The 25,421-nt window shown below is 32.1% G+C and overlaps 1 protein-coding gene across 6 annotated transcripts in view; it reads left to right on the top strand.

Annotated features, from left to right (window-relative positions):
* Positions 1–25,421, top strand: part of LOC148605359 (alpha-1,3-mannosyl-glycoprotein 4-beta-N-acetylglucosaminyltransferase B-like) — a 55,315-nt gene that overhangs the window by 1,902 nt on the left and 27,992 nt on the right. The window contains exons 2-5 of one of the 6 annotated variants that reach the window (XM_088550849.1): positions 2,654–2,686; positions 17,723–17,842; positions 18,318–18,480; positions 19,897–20,087. In XM_088550849.1, the coding sequence (XP_088406975.1) occupies positions 17,755–17,842; positions 18,318–18,480; positions 19,897–20,087 (442 nt within the window). In that variant the 5' untranslated portion in view covers positions 2,654–2,686; positions 17,723–17,754. Of the gene's footprint in view, positions 1–1,512; positions 1,558–2,653; positions 2,687–3,289; positions 3,542–8,570; positions 8,702–13,074; positions 13,213–17,722; positions 17,843–18,317; positions 18,481–19,896; positions 20,088–25,421 lie in introns of those variants that run through there. The other 5 variants (XM_088550847.1, XM_088550844.1, XM_088550846.1 and 2 more) reach the window with 5 other exon arrangements.

The raw sequence follows: 25,421 nt of genomic DNA, 5'->3' as shown, positions 1-25,421 counted from the left end.
TAAAGTACCAGAATTCTCAATAGGTTATACTGCTGAACATTCAAAGCATACATGTATTTATTTCGTGTAAATTTTTGATAACATAATTTCAAAGAAATTTGAAATATGAATTTTCAACAACCTTTGCTAACTATCCCATGGGTCTACAATTATTTGGCCACATACTGGTTAAAAAGAAATGTGCAGTGCTACAAGTGCTACTCAATTTTAAATTTGCCTAAAACAAATCAATTTTCCTACTTGATTATTTACAGCCTTCTTTTCTGTGTCCCTATTGGTCAAATGTAATAACTAAAAGTACAACCATACATATCTGTAGCATTTAATCAAATTAATGAAAAATACATATGTGAAAACCATGTACATTTTGTATAGTAAACTGCTATTTAGTTTCAAGTCCCATAGCACCAGACATTTAATGCATACAATTGCCTATATTCATAGCACTAATTGGATTTTCATAGATTGTTTCACAGTACCAGTATATCCAAACCAACAGAGATCATTTGGAATGTTTCATTTGTTAATCGCTTGATATAAGACATGTATTCTATTGATTAGGTAGGGGGTTACATTACTGAGAAAAAGGTCAATTCGTTTCATACTACCAGCATTCGTTCAATGCTGGTAGTATGAAAACTAATTTACACTGGTACATATTAAAGTACAATGTAAGCCAGTCATATTATATATCTTCATGAAAAAGTCCTGTATGAATGTTGATTAATTGTTCCAAAATCTATTCCACATACATTTTTGTACATATGTACATTTTTGTATATTCATCTTTCACTGATATTTTTCATCTCATAATATTTTAAATTTTGATAATTGTACATGTATATCTAATGTAGGATGCTTCTAAGATATTTTTTGAGTTTTATATATTCCAATCTAATAGTCATTGTTCATATTTACGGAATGCAAGCCATTTTAGCAAGTTTTTGCAAAGAGACGTAACCCACCAACACCTGACAATATGGTTGGCGGTCTCATTGGGAGAAAGGGAAAACAGTAAATTTTTTTTCTTGGAAACTTAAACTATTTTCACTTCAGTAAGTACCTGAGTGGTTTGAAATAAGTTATTTGGAAGTATCCAAGTACTTACCATGGCTCTAATAAATTGAATATTTGAATTTGAAGTCTACTGCTGTCCATTGCTCCAATTTGACAGTAAACGAGTCTGTCAGATGACAAATTTGTAGAAAGTTACTCCCCTTTGATTAAAATCTTAAAAAACGAAACCAAAATCGGAAATATGAAAAAAGGACTATTGCTGTGATGGATAAATGCTCAGGCATCTTAAAAATGTTCCAAGTGAAAAATTAAGTATTTAAAGTGATTTCTGTGTTCATGCATACATGTAACATAATTTCATTTACACATGCATTTTGAAAAATCAATGAAAATTTACTCAAATTACATGAGGGGTATTTCCTGTTGGTACATTCACATACAAGTTATGTACATACATGTAAAAGGATACTGGTACATATTTATGACTCTTGTTACATGTAATTCCTTACATGTAACAAGTAAGATTCATGGTTTTAAAAGGCAAGTACTTTATGTAATTATTATGAATGGTTAGATCCTTAAAATATGGATGAATGTAAAATCTTTTTTTTCAGCTGTTATGTAATGGATTGGAATATAATTTTGAATTTAAATATTAATGAGGTCCTTTGTTGAAAAGGTAGAGCAAAGCATTTTGTAAGTTATTAGCTGTTTTTTTTTCAACTCCATTCAGATGAATATTTTGGTTTTGCAACTACCAAAATGATGATAATTCATGATCCTAAACTGATTTAACAATTATCTTACTGTCAAGTTACATGTATAGTTAGTTATGAAATCACTCTCAACAACTTGGTAGAAATGTCAGAATTAACTTACTGTGAAAAAACTTTAATTTGTGGATACCAATTTTTGTGGATGAGGGAAGAAACACAAATTTGTGGATTCTTGAATTCATGGTTTTGAGATTTTCAGTATACACATCGATGGGAATCTCCTTTTGTTAGGGACCAAACTTCGTGGTTTAGCCTATCCACGAAAGCCATGAAAATTGGTACTCTATGAACAATAGTACTTTCACAGTATATTAGTTAAAATTCATTTAAAACATGTCTAAACTAGACCCAGAATAATCTGAAAACCTGTCTAATCCAGACACTTTTAAAGTTACTTTTTATCACTTTAATTGTAAGTTGAAGCTAGGTTAATCAAATGCCTGTCTAAACCAGACAAAAGGGGTTTGGTTTACATAGGTTTTACTGTATAACCCCTTTTGTTTTAGTTTTGGTCCCATATCTAGAGTTGTACCCAGATTATTGAAGTTTTATCAATATCATATTATTTGAAATTCAAGTGCTTTATGGCAGAAATTATAAGAATTTAATAAAAAAATATAGCCGTTCCTGAATTTAAAAGACATGGCATGGATCTGTTAATCATACATGTAGATTATTCATAATTTAATGGCCTGCCTTAAAGAGCCATGGGGCTATGGATATTGAAAATAAAAAAATAATAAATTGATTATTGTTTACATATTTACCAACTATATCCCCATCAATAATCATGTTTTTAAACAAAAGAGTGTATTCAGTGTACTTAACATAAAACATATAATGATTGTGTTTGATTGTAGAACATCTGGCTCCTGTCTGGTTATATCTAATAGGTACAGTAATACTCAGATGATTTTTGCGCTTTCACCATCCACTATCCATGGCTACACATGTCAAGTTTATAAAATTTATATACCTGCTCTTGTTTATCAACACATGCAATTACAGCATGTAACATAGTAAATTTCAATTGAGAAGGAGATTAGTTCATAGACAATGTAGTTGAATCTGTGTCAAGTAGACCTTTTCTATTGTCCAGGTAACTACTGAAAGTAATTCATTAGGTAACAGTTTAACCACATCATCACTGTAAGTGCTTTTAGTGATTTTATTACATTTTATTTGAAGTGAGCCATTTTTGTTCGGTTCATGCAGATGTTTGATTTACTGAGGATCGAAATACATTGATACAAATGCATTGAAGAGACTTTAGAAGATATATGCTTTAAAGAAGATTTTTGCTTATTCAAGTTTTAGTTTTGACAGGCTTCATTGTGTTAGAATTACTTAATCTCACCTCAAACAACACTTACCAGTAAACCCAAATTTCAAAAATGTGTCTGAGCCATGTGCAAGTGGAAAGTGCAAGATTCATTTAATCAGCAATGTACATACAGATATAGATAATATCAAGTTTTGATAAAGTCTAATTCAAATTGCTGTAAATATGCATGTACTTGTCTGGAGAATTGGAAAGCTTTACAGTTATGCTTTTGTCTGTCAGATTATGGAGAATGAGGAAAAACAATTGATTTCATTTGAGAATTGATTGACAGCATGTAGATTTCATTGATGTGTAGGATGCTACTACAGAAATATATATGATTGTTAGATGAATGAAATTATATATTTTGACACTAAGGACATTTCATTATTACTAAGGATGGTACCAGAATCTACTTGTACATGTACGTAATTAAGTTTTTTCTTTTACATTTTAATAAATTGAAATTGTTAATTGCATATACAGATTCTCGTTTAGTAATGAGTGATTTAAATAGAGATGGTATAAATGAAAAATTTTAAGATGCAAGCTGTAATTAGCAAGCAAGTTAATATCATAATTTTGTCATAGAGAGTGTAGAAATAGTTTAAATCAAGAATATGCTGAAGGAAATCAGTTTCTCCAATGGCATTTAATATGTTAAGAACTTCAAAAATATAGCGATTATTATGTAATCACTGACCGCCGGGTAAAATGTTACAAAGTTGCATTTGCCTTTGTAATCACCATCTTAGAATGGGAGAAATGATTGTTTATATTTCTATACAATTTATAAAAGGATGTAACCAGTGCAGGAAACTCATTCAAATTTAGTCAGTTGTAAATACAATTTTTCAATATAAATTTTTGCTAAAATTAGCCAGCCCTGCTAAAAAATAGCCAGTCTCGGACTGGCGGGCAGTCTACTATTTCTAACTCTGATGTAAATGAATATTATATTAGTACACGGTGATTTGCAATTAGTGCTTTTTTGGCACCTATCCATTTTCAAAAAGAAATATAAAACAGTGCTGATAGTGTATTCTATCCAAAATACATACCTGATAGCACAGTAGTTAAAACAAAGCACTGAAAAGCACAGCTCTACATTGGCTTAGGAATATTCACCATGCTCACTGAGTATATATGTTATGTTAAGAATGTGTATATCTAACTTTGCCACTAAACATTATTGCTGCTTACTCCGGCATACCCATTGGTTTCTTGGGCAACAACAAAGGTACTGATAACAATGATAAATACATGAAAAAACATACATACATGTATATACCAATCAAACCAAAACAAAATAAGAAGGAGAATAACAAAATCATTCAACGGAAGAAAAGATATTGTTTTACAATGTTTTACAATGTATCTAAACTTTAGATGAGAAGTCATTGTTGTACTTAGTCTCTGAATTTCCTCTGACCCTGCAACCCTCCTCTTTTTATTTGGATATTGATATGTCGGATGGGGTCAGAATGATGTGCCATACAAAAAGTTGGAGATTTAGCGGTACCATGGAGTATCACCTTTCAACCACTTGTAACGACTTTCAAGTTGAAATTGTGCATGTCACACCTACCTAGTTCGATTCCGGAATCATTTTCCTGTATGCTGATACCAAATTTGCTACAAAAATTACATTTATTATTGAAGTTTCGATAATTTTCCACGAGAAACCCTGTTTTGTTGACATTTTGAACCGTAAGCTACGCCTACTCTCTATTACGGTTCAAAACGTTCTGACCCCAACCCGACATATCAATATCCAAAATAAAAAAGAGGAGAGTTGCAGGGTCAGAGGAAATTCGGACTGTGTTTTACTTTAGAAAGAGGCGTATAATTTCTTTCAAATCCAAGATGATGGCCACTATAATCAGAAAATAATCTTCCAAAAACCCAAAAGTGAATATCCTAAAATAATCAGAGATTTTGATGTATGAAGAACAACTACTTATACTAAATGAATTATACAAATAGAAAAAAAAATAAGTATTCTACATGTAACTGTCTTTATATCATTCATCTTTATCTCTATTTTTATACCTGTAGATGAGGAGGGTATAATGTTTGAACTTTTATTTTGCAACAAAATTCTCAGCTTCTGTAAATCACAGGTTGTTGGTATTTTATATTTCACACAAGAGTTGTTTGCCAAAAAAAGTGGGGGTATCACAGATTTTTGATTTTATTTTGTTTTAATTTTTTTGTAGATCTTAAGAACATTTGGAAGATTTCATGGCTAAAATGATTTTTAATATATATCAACTTGCAGATAAAATATTGGAAGTTCATGAAAAATTCACCTAAATTATGCTTCTTGTGAATTTACATGAGTTATGAAACATAAAATTCATATACATGTATCATGCAATTGATAATGTTAGCTCAATTCACACAAATTGCATGTGAACTTCATAAAAAAACCATATGACCTTCAATTGTACATGCACCGGTATATTATGTAAATCTTCCCTTTGTATTGGGGTTTATGGAATTTATAGGGAAAAACAAGGTTAAAGTAAATACTGATATCAGTCTTTTGTATCAGTAGAACAATGCCTTTCCTGTTGGGTTTTTATCTATATCCACCTATACATTACATTTGAATAACCTTATTGACAAGGATTCTTATGTATATGATACCATCATATTTCACAAGGGCAGAAATTCCAAATGGGCTGAAAGTTGGAATCAATATGTGATTAGGATTGAAATTTTGCAAATAGGTCATTTTTTATGATTTTTATAATTTCATTGGCACATTTTTTAACATACTGATACACGTAATACTGATTTTAATGAGACACTTTTTTAGTTTGAATGTGATGGATTACCCATGGCCTCATTTAATTGCTATGTATAGGGAATCTCTATATAATATTCATTTTTTATATCCCCACTCAAAATGGGCTACATTACAATCACCTGGTTCCTCCATCTCTCAGTTACACTTTTCCTTTAAAATGATAGACCTAGGGTAAGGGACACAACTCTTACAAGTTATTGGAATGCTTAAATTCAGCATTTTACATCAATCTCTTGTAAGCTTCATGTAACTTGGATTAATTCCATTCCGTTTCAAATGAAAGCTTGATAGCTTTGCTGAAATTGAATATGATACAAATATATCACTGATTTCAAGAGTTATGTTCCTTACCCTAGGTCTACCTCTTTAAATGAAGGACAATAACAGAGTTAACAAACTGTTTAACTCTGGACAATAGTCAAAATGGAAGTTCGTATATAACAAATGGCAGTCTTCACTATTAAGCAGTAGTCTGAAGGCCAAAGGCTTGTCAACATGGAGGTGGGCTGTAAAATTAACTACTACTGGCCAACAGTCACTATATAAAAATTTCTGAAAAATGTATTACAGGCCAGTGAACTGGAAAGTTAGTTGTGAAGACTGAAATGGTAATATCAAGATAAAAACTGGAAAGCTTGAAACCAACAGATTTCTCAGCTTCCTGTTAACCGTACATATTATTACTATTTTAGGAGATGCGTAATGGAAATTTTTAGTAACAGAAGTTCAGTTGCTATTTCAGGGAATGCATAGATTTTTTTAATTTGGTATATTGCTTTTTCATGATATCTCCTTTTTCCGAGTTCCTCGCTTATCTACTTCCTGTTAACTGTAAATTGTTGAGTGGGGACATGATATAGTGTGCAACTTGTTTTTTATATTACATGTATGCAAAGTTGAAGGACAAGAGCTTCTAGAACACCAGTTCTTGGATCCATAAATCCAGTTTGCTGACTATTTTATGATTTCAGAAAAGGGGGAGGGACTACTGCCTGATTTATAAAGATTGGAAGATGACAGTAACTATGAAGGTAGACTGCAGTCTATCTACCATATTACTGAAAATGATGTGGTTAGATCAGAACTATTTTTATGAATCAAAATATTAAGAAAAGTTTTTACTATCACAAACTTGGAATTTCTTTGAATAAGTGACCTCTCATTAGGGTTTTTCTCAAAAGAACTTGGTCAGTAGAGAATTAGCTTTTATAGCATATGATTCAGAAGTAAAAACACTAATAAAATGTATTTGGGAAGGTATGTTAAGTACATGTAGTACATACATTGTAAATTTTAATAGGTCTGGTAGCAGGAAATAAGCATGTTGGTTATCCTTCTTACAAAAACTTCTCTCTGTCAAAGATGAAAGGGAGAAGTGAGCACAAACAGGGAGAAGTTTTTGTTCATTTCTCCTTCTAGATTAGGCCCTGTGTAGGTTTTCCTTTGACTTGAGTCATGTTATGTTACTGTGAAAGTACTATTGTTTGTGGGGTACCACTTTTCATGGTTTTCGTGGGTAGGCCCAACCACAAAATTCGGTTTTCAATGGAAAGGAGTTTTCCTTTGATGTGTGTACTAAACCCCTCAAAACCACGAAATCAAAAATCTACAAACATGTATTTCTTCCTGTAAATCCACGAAAATTTGTATCCACTAATTAAAGTACTCTTACAGTAGATAAAAAGACTGGGTCACATCATAATGAAATGTGTTACTGTGAAAATACATATATTTGTGGGTATCAATTTTCGTGGTTAAGGGGAAAAGCACTAGATCTTATATTTTTGAATTTGTGGTTTCGATGATCCTGTCATAAAATTGAAAGTAAATAATCCTTTTCATTGGGAATCAAAGTTTGTGGTTTACCTTACCCAGGAAATCCACAGAAATTGGGACCCCACAAACAAATAGTACTTTTACAGTATTACATCCACATTGTCAGTATGAAATTTCATAATTATCAAGATTAGATTTTAGTTTTGACCAAATAGTGTATTTTATTTTTACACATTGTTTGGTTTGGGCAGGTTTTTGCATTAAAGAGTTGAAGATAATTGGCTTCAGTTGGTGTTTGGTTAGGACAGGTTTATTTTCTGTTTGTGATTTGGACTATACATATTTCTGGCTAAGATTTGGTTAGGACAAGTGTCTTGCTTAATCATGGTTTGGTTTAGACAGATTTAAGGCTTAATCATGGTTTGGTTTAGACAGGTTTAAGCCTAAATCATGGTTTGGTTTTTAGACAAGTTTCTGGGTTAATCATTGTTTAATTTAGACATGTTTTTGGGTTAATTATGGTTTAGTTTAAACAAGTTTCTTGCTTAAACATGCTTTGGTTTACACAGGTTTTAGGCTAAATCAGATTTGGTTTAGAAAAGTTCCTGGGCTAACTCATGATATGGTTTAGGCATGTTTCATGTTCAATCATTAATCAGCTTTGGTTTGGACAAGTTTCATGGTACATGTACATGTATTATTGAGCACATATTTCTTTTGAAAGGTACCTTATTACAAATTGATGAACAATTCAATCTCCAGTCTGAGGTTATGATAACCAGGATACCTGTATGGATAACAATTTTAGATAACAAACTTCAAGTTTGCGTAAATAACTTTTGATATATTTTTAATTTTCTGAAAATCAATAAGTTAATGTGATTTATTGGTGAAACTTGAGATTTATCTTAACTAAAACAAATACTTGAAAAATCATGAACTTCCTGAATCTGTTAAGTGTTGTATAATTAGAATGGTGTGTTTTACTGCATGGTAAGTGGTTATAATTTGTCTATTTATTTTTTGGTTCATCTTTCAGGCTGTTTTTTATTTAGTGTTGTGTTATTTGGGTAAGGATGTCAATCTTCTCAGTCCTTTTTTACTTGTTCTGAATGCCAGTCTTCCCTTTTATTCGTTTTACTTGTTCTGACTGAAGTGTACATCCTTCTTTTTGCTTCTTTTTACTTGTTTTGACTGAAGTGTACATCATTCTTTTTCCTGGTTCTGAGTGAAGTGTACATCATTCTTTTTACTGGTTCTGACTGAAGTGTACATCATTCTTTTTACTTGTTTTGACTGAAGAGTACATTGTTCTTTTTACTTGTTCTGACTGAAGAGTACATTGTTCTTTTTACTGGTTCTGACTGAAGTGTAAACTGTTCTTTTTGCTTGTTTTGACTGAAGTATACATCATTCTTTTTACTTGTTTATGCTGAAGTTTACATTGTTCTTTGAACTCGTTTTGACTGAAGTGTACATCATTCTTTTTCCTGATTCTGACTGAAGTGTATATCATTCTTTTTCCTGGTTCTGACTGAAGTGTACATCATTTTTTACTGGTTCTGACTGAAGTGTACATCGTTCTTTTTACTGGTTCTGACTGAAATGTATATCATTCTTTTTACTGGTTCTGATTGAAGAGTACATTGTTCTTTTTACTGGTTTTGACTGAAGCATACATTGTTCTTTTTACTTGTTTTGACTGAAATGTACATGCTTCTTTTTACTGGTTCTGACCGAAATGTACATCATTGTTTTAACTTGATTAATTGAAGTGTACATCATTCTTTTTACTTGTTCTGACTGAAGTGTACATCGTTCATTTTACTGGTTGTGACTAAAGTGTACATCATTGTTTTAACTCATTTAACTGAAGTGTGCATCATTCATTTTACTGGTTCTGACTGAAGTGTACATCATTCTTTTTACTTGTTTTGACTGAAGAGTACATTGTTCTTTTTACTTGTTCTGACTGAAGTGTACATAGTGTACATATGGTGTTTGAGTTATTGTAAAATATTTACAACTAGCAGGTGGCTTAAAGGTTCTTAGAAATTTATCCATACCCCCACCTCTGTAAGTGAATAAATATCACAGCTCCTGCTGGACAAAATGGTTTTATATTTCATATACTGTGAGGGTACAAATTTTGTGGTTTAGGAAAAAAATATGATTTGACAACTCGATCAAACAAACAGATGGGAAATTTAGTTTTTGTTGGGAACCAAATGTTACCGAATCCACGAAGACCACGAAAATTAGTGCCCCACAAACAATAGTAATTTCATGGCATTGCTTCAGAATTATGACTTGTATAGTGTTTGTCATTATGTCTATGTTTGTTTTCTGAACAAGTTGGTATGCAACCCCAAAATTAACATTTTAAACAGTACTCCAGCTAAGGATCATGTAAAATGTGATTCAAGTTAGGAAAGGCTACATATTTTTATTTTTGATATTTTGTTTAAAATTTTATAGTAAACAGAAATAAACATGTGGCTTTCATATTACCCCGTTCATAGGAGATATAAACTATAAGGAATGGACTATAAAATTCTAAATTAAGGTAGATAACTGCAAATTACACTGAAATACAATAGAAACTATTGAATTTTCAATGTAAATTATTTCTTAAGAACAGACAGATTGGAATGAATGATAATCCTTTACATCGTATAGACCCATAAAACAACTTTATAACAGAAATAAAAATGTGTAGCCTTCTTGTGGTGTATCACATTTTACAGAATTTGCATGATTCTTACAAAGATTACTACTCAACAATTCTTTTGCTTTAAGGAGGTAGACGTAGGGTAAGGGACACAACTCTTAAAAACATTTGGACCGTTTGTATTCAGCATTTTACATCAATTTAATGTCATGTAAGCATCAAAGTAACTTAGATTGATTTCATTCTGTGTAAAATGAAAGCTTGAAAGGCTTTGGTGAAATTGAATATGATACAAACATATCACTGACTTCATGACCCTAGGTCTACCTCCTTAAAATATTTAAACTGGCATGTTGCTGTTATTATTTTTTTAGATATTCCCAATCCTTACCATTACTTTATGTCCTGAGTCTCAAGTTTTCAAATGGATTTAAAGACTGGGGTGTTGAATTTTGCTACAAAATTATGCTGTTTGAAAAACTCAAGGGTTGTATTTATGTTTGTATGGAAAAGTCATCATAACAGAATGAAATCACTTTAAGCTAAACACAAAACAAACAGCTAATGTTGTTGTAGCTTTTGTGGGTCACAATGAGATCTAACAAGAATTCATAAGTTTAAGAGTTGTTGAGTGTACAGTGTGATATATGTATCAAATACTTTGTTTTATGTCTGACTAATGAAGTTAAGAGAGCTATCTAATTTTGACTGATGGTACTATCCTTTGAAAGAATTTATGATGTATGTCTTACTGTATACAAATACAAATTCATGTACTAGTTCAATTTTCTATCTCATAGCTATTCCTCCCCACTGAAATAGATGAAAGTTGGTTGATCACTTAAAACGAGGGGTGAACAAACTGTCAAGGGATACTGGTAGTCTTCTCCTTAATCTTACCCTTTCTCTCTCTCCCTTTCTCCTGTCTCCCTTTACCATTACCTTTCCCCCTATAATATTTTATTTAAGTACATGTGTCTTTTATTCATCAAATAATGTCACACATTCCTTAACTGCATCCTTTCAGCAAAAAATGCCATTTGATTTTTATACCACCCACAGTCACTGTTTTGGTGATTTATAGGAATCACCTGGACTGTCTGTCCATCCATTCATTCTTCTATCCACAATTCTTGTTTGTACAATATACTCATAGGCTTTTGATGAAACTTTATATGAAGGTTTGGCATCATATATAGATGGCCATGAAGAATTATATTTATTGTAGGACTACCATAGAAGATAATTCAACATATGGGTTCTTGTTCGTGTTAAAACCTCTTCCTAAATCCCTCAAGGAGTTTTGATGAAATTTTATGGGAAGTTTTGGCATATTATTACTGTTAGAGGATTTTAAAGGGAGATAAATTATATGCAGGGGTTTAAATGTAGCATTTATCACCATTTGAAGCCAGGAATATTCTTTTAAAAATATGTGACTTGCTCACAGTATTTCTAGTTGCATTATTTATTTTTTTGTTACCAATGATTTATATTCTACTAAATTCTTTGTGGTTGTCTTGAGCAATTTTTTTTTAAATTGTATCCTGTAATTCAACGAAAATACACTTGAATCACTAAATGTGTATCAATAACATACAGTTGGGGCAGGTTTGAAAGAAAGATAATATGAAGTAGTTGTCTGTTTAACTGATTGTCTGATTTGGTCATTGACATGCATCTGTCAAAATCTGTAGGTTAATGGCCAAGTAAATTAGGTCAAATATGAAATGCTACACAGACACTGACAGCATTTCTATGGAGATGATGATGTGCATTTTGTATTACAGCTCATACAGTGATGAAGTTTAGAAAAAAAAATTTTGTCTTCTCTTGATAAAATGACAATCTCCTGAACTGCCTTAAAGATAAGAATGTTTACCAGCTGATTTATTGAATCCATGATAATGTATAATATGAAGTTGAAATTCCTTCTCAATTGTTTAGATAATTACCTGAGGCAGTTCACCAGATGAATGACACTTCATCACTATTCCCAGAACATCATTATTGTATGTGCTGTAATTACATTCATTTGTATCATGTTTCAGTTTTGTTTGATCTTATTATAATGAAAGAAGATATGATTCAGTGAAGGAAGCCTATACATATGGGATGTTTGCTTAGAGTACAATAGTATAATAGGATGTTCTCAATGACACTTGGAACAAATTAGATTTTTTCTTGTTTTCTACTTTTCTACCCTTTTAGTGATGGGTTTAATAGTATATTTTTTTGAATTTTATCTCCCTATGACAACACCCTCTAAACAAATGGTTGTTATTTGCATATAGATGTATCAGTTCTTGACAAAGTACAATGCATTTTGCATAAAACCATGATTTTTTTTCATTGTTAAGCACAGATTCACCTAAGAATCAGGCAAAGGGAGGTTTGTCAAGTTTCTTTACAGTGTAAAGGCATTCAGTACTACCCATTTGTGATTTGAAAACCAATAAAATTAATGAGATAAGTTGAGAAATCAGTGTTAATTGATATCTTTATCATAAGGCAACTTTCTGAAGGATTTTAGGATGTTGAGAAAATTGAATAAAAGTCTGTTTTTTTCTAATTTGCATGACTCTTATGAAGACCTGTACTTAAACTTAAAAAAAAATCTACATACACTTAGCTATCTCCATCATTTAAGTGCTTTATATTTGGTGATGGCAGACAGTGAGACACACTTAAAAATACTTGTATAAAAGAGAAATTTTCCTACTTTTGGAATAGAATATCTTTATTGATGATTGCTTTAACTTGTATGTACTCAAAGAATTGGACTTAGTAACTATATATATGAACTTCTGTCAATGGACCAGATATTTTAGGGGTAGGCATTTTGTATATTCATTGCAATCATACTATGTTGTGATGTTGTTCTCATTAGCATTGTTATTTTTTTTCATTTCCATGCTAGAACTTGGATTTAGAAATTGTTTTTTTTTTGTTTTTTTTATTTTAAATTGATATAGAAGGCTCATAATTATTCTCATTCAATGTTGATGTTTCTTCTCTTAATTTGTTACTTATTAAATTTTGTTCATATGCATTATGAGAGAACAATTAGCATGTTCATTTTTGGTGTCTAATAATGACATTTATAACTGCTATTTTTGGGGTTTTTTTTATTGTTTTTTTTTTTTATTGTAAATGGTAGATATAATTACTTTAACCTTCTCACAGGGTTAAGTGGGTATGAAAATATTCTTGAAAATTTGGCTTTTCAGAGATTACAACACAAGGGCTTGCTCCCACTGTTGTGTGTGCAGCCCTACTCATACAAGCTGATTTTTTTTTCAACTAAACTCTTTCCGATTTTTTGGTACCATGTATGTAAGTTTATATTTTGAATGGTCAAAAGTTCAATGTGTTGTTCCAATTAGCTGTCCCCTACATACCCCACCCTGAAGCTGAAAAGCATGAAAAAGAAGCTTTAAACTAGCTAAGCACTATTAATGTCGGGAAGTTTGGCCCAAATGACCCCCTTCAGAACTCCCTAAAAAAGTTCTGGCTACTGGTCTGATTATAACACTCCTTTTTGGGGGGTTTATTCATTACTTAGAGTGTGTGCATGTGATTTTATCTGCACATCATCAGTAAACAACTTCAGTTTTGTATTAAATACTAGTTTTTGTTACAGGAATCCTGTCCATTTATAGTGGACAACCCCAAAGAAGATACCGAACATTGATCTCTATAAAAATATCAATATTAACTGAGAAACTTCTACATACTATACATACATGTACATGTAATTTGAAAATGAGTAAAATTGGCACAGATGATAATTAATGTATGTGTATGCTAACATTCGTCCAATTTTCATATAATGTTGTTTCTCCATACATATATTGTTTTAAGTGGTGCATGCAATGAAAAAATCGTCATTGTGAAGCTTCTACATTCTAGACTAAACGTTTGGAATGATGTTACTTTTAGATTGGTTAGTTTTGTTTTACTTATATTTTTAATGGAAGGGGACGTAATCATCAAGTAAATAACTGATATGTTTCTCAACGAGTAGTGGTATATTGGAATTGCCTTCTCCATTGGTCCTTCATTCTACTCGTCCATCCATTTGTTTTTTTATTGAAATTATCTAACCACTCATTGGATAGATCAATTTTAAATTTATTCGGTGTCTATATAGATCGGGCAATTTTGGTTCTGTCCAATATCAACAGCCTGTACAAATGGGAGTATACCTACCTAGCACAACAGTACTTGCATCTTCATCCTTAGGTTTTTCCTGTTATATATATATTTCATCCTACACTACTGTCTCTTTTCAGTATTCCATAATCTTGTGCTAATACCACTATGTGGTAGGGAAAAAGTCTCAGAACAAAATTTATATAATTTGAATTTGTAGACAGTGAAAAGGTAAAGTATCCATGGATTATATTACTTTGTTGTCCGAGCCTTCCAGAGCTTACATGTACATCTTGTACTTAAAGGTGTGTTTACAATTATTACGCTTATTAATCTTTTGGCAGTCTTCACGGTTAAGAAGTAGTTTGAGGCCCAAGGCTTGTCAAAATGGAGGTGGGCCTGTAAAATTGAATACTATAGGCCAACAATCACTAGATAAAAATTTCTAAAAAATGTATTTCGGGCCTAATAACTGGAAAGGTAGTTGTGAAGACTGATTTTAGTGATCTTTAAGTATTTACCATTTCTATTAAGGTTATACACTGGTGCATCTATTACATTTCTCAACATCCATTCTTTTTCTATTTAGAAGAACCCAATAAAGTGAGCCTTCTTGTTGACACTTGTGGCATTATACAGTTGTGGTTGTTGTACATTATTGTATGCTAACAGTATGCTAAATATATGCTCTTGGCATAATATATGGAGTACGAAAAGTCTATTTATAAGCTCTTTGGTAAAGTAATGGCCATTTGTCATTTTTGAAAAGAGAGCATGGCCAAAATATTGGATCCATGGCGCTGAACTTGTTAATGTGGTAATAATCTTTAAAGGTTTCATAATTTTCTCAGTCTTATACCATGTATTATTTAATTATCATTATATACTGTAAAGTGGGAAAATTTTGCACCGTCTTTTTTTTTTTTTTGCAATTTCTACCATCAAACTGTTTTCACGCAGTTTAGAATTTGTGAGTTTTCCTCAAATTGTATTATAATGTTCTTCGAAGAAAAATAATCCTGGCAGTTTTATTTTCATGTTACGGGCCTTACTGCGAAAATATCGGAAATGAAACTGCTGCGAAAATTTTACAGTTTACAGTTTACAGGTTTACAGAACTGTCATGTGAATTCATTTAGTTTGCCAAGACTTAAAAAGATTGAGTGACTGGGAGAGATTATTTTTGTTAATATAGATTTTACTAACATTTCTGTATGCCAGTTAATGAGGGATGCATCAGCAGACATATTCTGGTATGCTTGAGTCCACCCATCCACATGCTTATGCCAGTCTTTTAAGGGATGCATCAGCAGACATATTTTGGTATGCTTGTATCCACCCATCCACATGCATATGCCAATCTTGTGAGGGATGCATCAGCAGACATGTGTCCACCCATCCACATGTTCTATTACTTCAAAGGCTCAGAGGCATTTTAATAATTTACAACTTGTCTTCATTGGTGGAAGCTTGGTTTCAATTTTCATCCTTTGATGATTTTTTTTCAAAAGTTAAATGTCTTCCAGCATCGAAATTAATGTATGAATTATGGCTCCATGATCACTATTAAATGTAGTTAGTATTATTTCAGTACTTCTCTGTTTAAGAATCAGGCAAAATGTGTGTAAGGTGTAGCACATAAAGAAAAGATATGCAGAGAATTTATTGCATTATCCAAGTATTTATACCTCATAACCCCTAGAAATAACAATAAAAGTATTTGTAAAGTTTGCTTTCTATGAAAAAATGGCTGGATAATTTTCCAGCACTTTTTCCCAATATAAGCAGTCAAAAAATATCTATGTCGCAGATGCTTCAGGATATATTTAAATAGCTTTTCTATTGTACTGAATATATGTAAGGCAAAGATAACTATATAGGAAAAAAAATAATGTGCCACCCATTGCCTGATTCTTACACAACTTAAAAGCATTTAGGTTTAAACAAATTTTGTTCTTGATGCTACATTTTAACACAGTGTAGAAATTTAAATGTAACTTAAGATTCACAAAAACAATTTGATTAAATTATGTAATTTTTGCTTTTGGAAGTGAAGACAGTTTTTGTATATACTTGATAAAAGAAGATAAAACGTGATCAACACAGATCTGAAGTGATCTTATTCTAAATTAAGAATGTTTACTGGTCTGTTTAAGGGTTATGAAATCATTTAAGATCTTTCATGCTAAAACAATTTAAGAAGAAAAGAAAAAAAGATGGGTTAGTTTGCTTGTTTTTGAGATATAAGCATTTGAAATTTGGCGGAAAAAGGATTTCTCTAGATTTTCTATAGCTTTGGTCTTAGCTGGTTTTATCTATTAAGAATACTGAAGAAATAACAGGACTTTTTTTTTTTTTCAAAACTACCCAAATAACATTTTATGGTGTATTTAATGAAATGATGAAAATATATGTGGGGGTCACCAGTAAAAAAATATCAAATTTTTGAAATGGATAAAACCAGAGGAGTCCAAAAATCTGATGAAAATTGTTAACATGACCAGTAAACATCCTTTAAGGCCCTTGAAATAAAACATAATCTAGAGCGTAGCTTTTACATCTGCACCATGAAAACTGATTTGTTCAACGCATCATAGTTTTCCTTTCCTTTTTTGTTTACCGTGGACTTGACTTTTTATGGGCAACTCGAGGGGTGTTTCTAGAAAAGCACAGGACACTTACCCTACTGGTGCACCTGGTCCATGCTCCCAGTTTTTAGTGAAGTCTATGTTGCTCATTGCTGGATTGCATTCTTTTGATTTCCACTAGAACCTTGGTTTTCGTGATAACTCTTATACAAATTTTGACGATCTGATAGACAGGCCATTATAAATAATGGAACATTCAATTGGTTCTATAGTGTGTAGATATTCATGGGATAGATATGGTTGAATGACTAACACCGGATGTACTTCTCTAGTTAAATTAACTGGACAGATGAGAAATAGATTTGAACTCTCATACAGACATGTATTTTAGTACCTGTGGAATGGTAAATCTCCATGTCAATTGTCCATTTAACTACATGTACCAGAGATAGTTCATTAGGTCTCTAATCCCTGAACATCATCATTGTTTGCACTGTAATACAACCAGCCTTATTATTGTGACCATTCAATTTTCTGATTTGTCAGGTTTGTGTATTTAGTTGATGACAGACTTGTAATAACCTGATATTTTTTTCACAGTGACATCATGTGACAGGAAGTCAAGGTAGTAGATGATGAGGGCAAGACCAAGGAGTATATTGATCACTGTCGGTCTGGTGATGTGCACAGTTTTCTGGCTGGCACTTTTCTCAAAGGAAGGTAAGCTTCTATCGTTACATGTACAAATACATGTTATGGATGGTTTCAGGGGTAGAATACAGAAAAGCTTTCCTGCTGTCATCAGGACTTCTTACAATGTATATTGATCTGCATACATGTTAAAGACCTTTGATTCTAATGTCAGATTGAACAATATTATACTTTTAAGATTTTTATTGGTTTACTTTCTTAGATATACATGTAGCAGCTGGTCCATATAATGCTATATGGACTGGTAGTAAATGATATGGACTGCCTCACTTTGGAATTAAGAACATGATATCATAATCTTAGAAGTTGTGGATGTTTTCTCTATAGTAAACTATAGATATATAAAAAAAGTATAATATAACAAATACTTCACACTACTTCAGGTCAAATGGCAATATATAGACCCTTTGGTGTACTTATTCTTAACTAATAGAAGTGTCAAACATTACAAATATAGTTACACAATTTTATCTCTATTTTTCAGACAGCAACTATGATCATATACTCCAGGTCAGATTTGCTGAACTACAGGACAAGTTAGAAATGACTGACAACCTCAGTAAAGAGAGACAGTTTAATCTGAATAACCTAAAGAACCAGTTCAATCATTTCTTACGTATAATAGCTCAAAACACTTCAATGAACAGGTATTTTTAATTATTGTGCTCAATAAATGGGCAATAACTGTACGAATTGAAATTCCTTATACTTCCATTCAGTAAGAAATCTTTTTGCATTTTTGTGTTATACATGTGCACTCTTTGAAATGTTTGTTTCCTATTTTAGTGTTCCTGCATCATTTATCGTGCATTTGCTGAGCATTTTGTGTTCATAAAAATGCACAATACAGGGGTAAGTACTCCTTTAAACACACGATACAAGTGTTTGTTAGAACTCAAGGTAGGAGTGATCGTTAGAATGCAAGGTAGGAGTGTTTGTTAGAACTCAAGGTAGGAGTGTTTGTTAGAACACAAGGTAGGAGTGATCGTTAGAACACAAGGTAGGAGTGTTTGTTAGAACATGGGATATGAGTGTTTGTTAGAACTCAAAGTAGGTGTGTTTCTTAGAACACAGGGTAGGAGTGATTGTTAGAACACAAGGTAGGAGTGTTTGTTAGAACATAGGATATGAGTGTTTGTTAGAACACAAGGTAGGAGTGATCCTTAGAATACAGGATAAGATTGTTTGTTAAATGCACAATAGGGGTTTGTTTAAACACACCATACAAGTGTTCTTAAATGCACCATAGAAGTGTTTGTTTATCTTGTATGCATTCATTAAGGTATTCTGCGTGTGAAAAAAAACTGAACATCTCAAGGAGTGTATAGTGTGTATGAAGTCCTTATGAAAACTCTTTGAAAACTTTCAGAAATAATTTTCAGTGCCATGGCAAGGTGGATTTGGGGGCATCAAAAGAAAGAGAAAAGCTCTACAACTGAAAAGAAATAGTGCACAGAAAACTCAATTGAAATGAATAATCCTTTATCTTTATTTATGATAATGTGGTACATGTATAAGCTATTTTCGAAATGATAATGCTATTTTTCTCCTACAAGTTCCTTCAGTTACATTCTTTGTTAAGAATGAGAGAATCGTCATATCTTGTTCATTGCAAGTCCTTAATTTCCTGGGTAATTTCCACCGGAACATTTATGAATAATTTTCATTAAAATAGTGTATCACTATGGTGTCTGTGTTGAACCTGTACATTTTACATCTGTCAATTTCAAGTCATTATCATGTAATACATGTAGTACCGGTTGGTATATAATATCTAAAAATGTTAGTGTAAATTTATGTAAAAAAATATCAAGGGTAAATTCGTAAACATGTTATATTTTTCTAGAAAAGCAGAGGACACTTACCCTACCGGTGCACCTGGTTCATGCTCCCAGTTTTTAGTGGAGTCCGAGTTGCTCATTTACTTTTGTTACTTTGTATGTATGATTTTAGTTGCTTTATGTTCTTTGTTGTGTATGTCTGTTTTCCGTGTCTGGTCTTTGTCCCTGGATTACATTCTTTTGATTACCGCTATAACCTTGATTACTTTTTCTAAATTTCAGGTCATTATCAGATTATATGTCACCAGAAATGAAGACATTGTTCAAGGGTCAACTGCAGAACACAACGGACGGGGGGAACCAGTCAGGAACCAGTCTTCATTTACCGAGCATCTTCACATACCTGCCTCACCTGTCAAAGCATCCTGATAGTCTCAAACCAAAATATCATCTTTCTAAAAATAAACATGGAGGTAAGTCCCATAGTCTCATAACAGATATCAGCTGTCTTAAAATGTACATTGAGGGATGTCCAGTAGACTCATGATCAAATATCATCTGTCCTCATGACAAATGTAGTTCATCTATTAATTTACGGCTTTTTATCAGATTTCATTTTGTTTTAAAATATATGTATGGGAATACATGTGATACCCCCCAATAATCTTTGTTTAATGCAAATCAAGCTTTACCCTTTAAACTGGGAATCATCTCTGATCATTTTGGTCATTTCCTTTGTAAAAATATGCTACTCCTTTAATATGAAAAAACTATAGGAGTTTATTTCCTCTTTAATGAGTTTTCACTAAAATGTCTTAGTTCTTTTTTTCCATTTGGTGTCTGTTTCCTGTTGGGTTAAGTGTTGTATATATTTAATAAGTATTTTTCCAACGCTTCAGAGTTTAGTGGTAAGAAGCATAAAAGTTTGATGAACTTGCCAGTCTGTATTTTTTAGAGTGAAAATGCATGATTTTACTTTGCCTGTTTCAATACCATTTATGGTTTTTCTAGGGATTCGCAGATTCATAGTTTTCTCCTTTTTAGTTTTCTCCTTTTTCAATTTCATATTTTACTGTTGGAATTTTTTTACTTCCTGCATATTTACTTTCAAATTTGCCACATATTTTTGTGCAGAAATTACCTACTGCATTTGTTGACTACCTAAAAATTTTAATTTTAAAAGCAAATTGTTTCAGAGCGAGTAAAAAGTGGCAAAATCTTTAGTTTATCAAAGCTTGTGTCTAATATTTTTTTATAAAAAGATTGCTTGGAAACATCAATAGTTTATACATTATTGAGTATTACATAGAAATGAGAAATGAAGACGGACTCACAGCTCTAAGATCCTGCTTGTCTGACCTAAGCCATCATTTTAACAAAAATAAGCATCTACTTTGTGAGTCACCGTGTTCACTTGATACTAGTGTTAGAAACTGGTAAATACCATTTTCTACTGAAAACAGTTTAGGGTTAGGGTTGAGGGTTAGTTATGAAAGCAGAGGCTTTTGGAATTAATATGCAGGATGCAAGATCAGATTTAAAAGATAGAAATAGGAAAAGATAATGTGACATGCAAAACATGTACCATCCTATAACATTTATTTAAATAATAAATACACACAGAGATCACCAAACTCTGTTCAACTTGTATAAACACACTTTTAAGTAAACTCTGAAAGGCCCTGATAACAAAAGTAATAAAATAACAAAAGTAATAAAATCCATGGAATAAGAACAATGACTTTTGGCTAAAAACCACTAATTCCACTTCCCATAGGCTTCTATGCTAATTTCACAATATTCAATGGCTTCTCTGGACTTTACCTTAACTTTAACCTGCAGATGACTATATATCAGCATGATTCTACATATGTCAGCTCACAATCCTCAGAATGGCATGTGGGGTTAGCAGACTTGCAGTGCAGTACTGGTCACCGGAAGTGAAGGGTCTATAAATAGCATGGGAAATCCCAGTGTTTTCACAAGATAGGGGTATATTTAAAAATCATTATGGAGATTAGGCTTCACATCACAAGAAGCAAAATGCACCTATAAAATGTACAGAAATGTTTTTCCTTTCAGAAACTCTTTAAATTTTTAAAATAAGATGAGAACTTTTTTCACAGCACTAAGAGGAACAGGGGTAATTTCTGCGTAGGACTATTTTTGCGTACGTTCCAAATGCTCATTGGTTGAATTGGTGGTCTGTAACCTAAAGGGTCACTTTTTGTCTTAGAAAAAATAAATAACTATACAGGTATCTTCCTACACACATACTGAATGCATTTGCAAAGTTTCAGTGAAATGTGACAAGCACTTTTTTAAATATTTGATTTTTAAATATAGGGTAACCAAGTTGTGCAAGCAAAAAAGTGAAAATATTCTACCATACTGAAATGCATTAAATATTTGCAAAGAACTTTTTCTGACTTTTCAAATAAAAAATATCAATCACAACTTGTTTTTTAACAATATTAATGAAGAAATAGTTTTAAAAGTAATCATTTTCTGAGAAATTGGTCTATTTTTAAAAATTTATTTCTGACATGCCTCCCCCTTTTTCTTGATCACATGTCAAAAATCCTAAATCGTTAAATTTTCACAAAAGGTGATATATTTGGCATTAAATTTGTAAATACAGTGTTTTCACATTAAAACATGACCAGTAAAGGGCACCTAAAGCAAAAAAAGTGCTCAATAATGGATTTTCCATGTTGCCATAGGGGAATGCTTGTATGGCCTTAACCGCAGTAATGAAAGTGAGTTTTTCTTCATTTCTAACCTAATTTTTGCTCAAATCTACACAAAACTTGATTTCAAGTGCTTATTACTACCATATTTAGGTAAATATAGCCCTCAAAGTTTAATATTTGATATTTTTACTAAATTTTCTACACTTTTTACAAGATAGGACATAAAAATCAGCCAAAAAGACCAATTTTCCATAATTTGGACCTATAACTTAAAAAAATGCATATTTTGAAGGATTTTTGTAGTGTATTCCTCTCATGGCAAAGTTAACAAGATCTTCAAGTAGTTTAAAGCTATTTCAAGAAACTTTTCATTTTGCCATGGCTTGATCTTAAGGCTAAAAACCACTAATTCCACTTCCCATAGGCTTCTATGCTAATTTCACAATATTCAATGGCTTCTCTGGACTTTACCTTAACTTTAACCTGCAGATGACTATATATCAGCATGATTCTACATATGTCAGCTCACAATCCTCAGAATGGCATGTGGGGTTAGCAGACTTGCAGTGCAGTACTGGTCACCGGAAGTGAAGGGTCTATAAATAGCATGGGAAATCCCAGTGTTTTCACAAGATAGGGGTATATTTAAAAATCATTATGGAGATTAGGCTTCACATCACAAGAAGCAAAATGCACCTATAAAATGTACAGAAATGTTTTTCCTTTCAGAAACTCTTTAAATTTTTAAAATAAGATGAGAACTTTTTTCACAGCACTAAGAGGAACAGGGGTAATTTCTGCGTAGGACTATTTTTGCGTACGTTCCAAATGCTCATTGGTTGAATTGGTGGTCTGTAACCTTTTTTCATAATCAACTGAAAGTCAAATAACGACACCATGCCATATTAATGAGTAATATACATTGTAGTCTATGTTCTCACTCTTTGCATCACTTTAACCAATCTCTTTACCTACTATGAAAGAAATTTGTTCTGTACAGTTTGGCCAAAAGTTATGTTTTGTAAAATTTATAAAATTTTTAACCATCTACATCATTAACCCATATTTAGAAATCCTAGGCCTGTAAAACGGCTGGTTGGCCTGTAAAAACATCCACTTTATATCAACATAAAGATTCTTCAAGATATGGTTTGCGCCTATTGATCAATAAATTAGGGACTATTCCAGAGTTAATTGTTATGGGGGTGTGGTGGTGTCAGGATTTAGATGGGTGGTTGATATTTAAGATAGTTGATCTTAACAAAGAACAAAAATAAGCAAATTAAAATTGTATGAATGCCTACCCCTCCCCCCCAACTACATTCATTTCTGGAATACTGTGAAAGTACTATTGTTCATGGGGTACCAGTTTTCATGGTTTTCGTCTGTAGGCAAAACTATGAAATTTAGTTCGCATCAAAATAGAGATTTCCATTGATTTGTATACTGAAAACCTCAGAAACGTGAATTTAAGAATCCACATTCTTGTGTTTCTTCTGTAATCCACAAAAATTGGTATCCATGAATTAATATACTTTCACAGTAGCCCATAATAACCATGAAAAAAACTATGATTAATGAAAAATCAAGGAGGTCTGTGATGAATAAATATGATATTTGGTGCCCACTATTGAAAGGATTACCACAGTATAAAATAGATATAAAAATATATACTCTTAAAGTCTGTCTAAGTGTGTAATAGCCCAAAGATAATTGTTATATCTATTGTTTCTAGGAAATAGACCCTTCCGAAAGTTAGACTTAAAAATACTTAAGTATATGAACAAAGTACAATCTGATATGTAAGGGTTAGTTAATAAGAGATTCAAGTTGACCATATGAATATACATGTAGTTTTCTTGTTCTCTGAGTCGAGAAGTTTCCGTTTGGATGAATTATAGAGAGAAGTTGGAACTAGAGATTTCAATGCCAACAAAATTAAATTAATATAAATTAGACGTCAAGAAAATATTTGTTTATGTAGACTTACATAATTTTGAATAAATATTTTGTTAAAATTGTATGAAGTAGTTATAGCTGTCCACCTAAGAGTCATGCAGGAAGTGATTTATGGATCGATTGATTAATAGGTGCTTACATGAGTGAGTTTTGTCTTTCACAAGTTTACGAAATTCAAGTTCTTTTATGAGTTGAGCATAGCAGAATGAGTGAAAGGCCAAAAATTTCTCTAACGAAATAAAGATAACCTGATCATTGATTTGAGTATAAGACCTGTTTCTTCCGTGAATTCATATAAATTTTGTTTGCTTCTTCTAGAGAGTGCCACCACTTCTGGAAACATAGTATGTAGTCAAGTCAAGCTTTTTCTTTCCTTTTGTTTGAATACGTCTATGATGCTGCCAATTTTAAGACATTCCATTGGATAAGAGAACAAAATAAGACAAATACACATGTCCTTGTCGTAAACAGGTTCTCTCAACTCTCAAAGAGTCCTTCCTGGAAGGATACTTAAGGAGGTAGACCTAGGGTAAGGGACATAACCTTTGAAATCAGTGATATGTTTGTATTATATTCAATTTCACCAAAGCCTTTCAAGCTTTGCTTTGAAACAGAATGAAATCAATCCAAGTGACTTTGATGCTTACATGAGATTGATGTAAAATGGTAAATACAAATGTTCCAATGACTTGTAAGAGTTGTGTCCCTTACCATAGGTCTCCCTCTTAATGTGATGTATAAAATGCTTCAGTGTATTCAAATTCACCTATGGTTTCACATACTCGGTATACTAGTGATCACAACCTCTGTGGTCCTGTGGTAGCGTGCTTGCATTGAGTGAGAGAGGTCATTAATTAGATATCCAGATATCAAATAAGCTTTATTTAAAGTCGGCAAATTATGTAACTAAACAACATAAGCTCTTAAACCGACATAAAGTGAATAAGACAGTGAGTGCATGCATACATGTAAGACAATACATAAAAGGAGACATAAATAAAATATGACGAAGACAAGTTAAGACATTTACAAGCACTTATAAGCAAATTAAATGCAAAGCAAGCAATAAGCTGTTTAATAAAACTAGTAGCATAAATTTAAGCAAGATAGGCAAGCAAAACATCAATAAAAATAAACAGAACCACACAGAGAACA

The sequence above is a fragment of the Perna viridis genome, chromosome 10, assembly GCF_037379345.1.
Source record: "Perna viridis isolate PV_CMFRI_1.1 ecotype Kerala chromosome 10, ASM3737934v1, whole genome shotgun sequence".
Lineage (NCBI taxonomy): Eukaryota > Metazoa > Mollusca > Bivalvia > Mytilida > Mytilidae > Perna > Perna viridis.
Note: the sequence above shows the minus strand (reverse complement) of the source record. Positions and strands in the feature narration are given on the sequence as shown.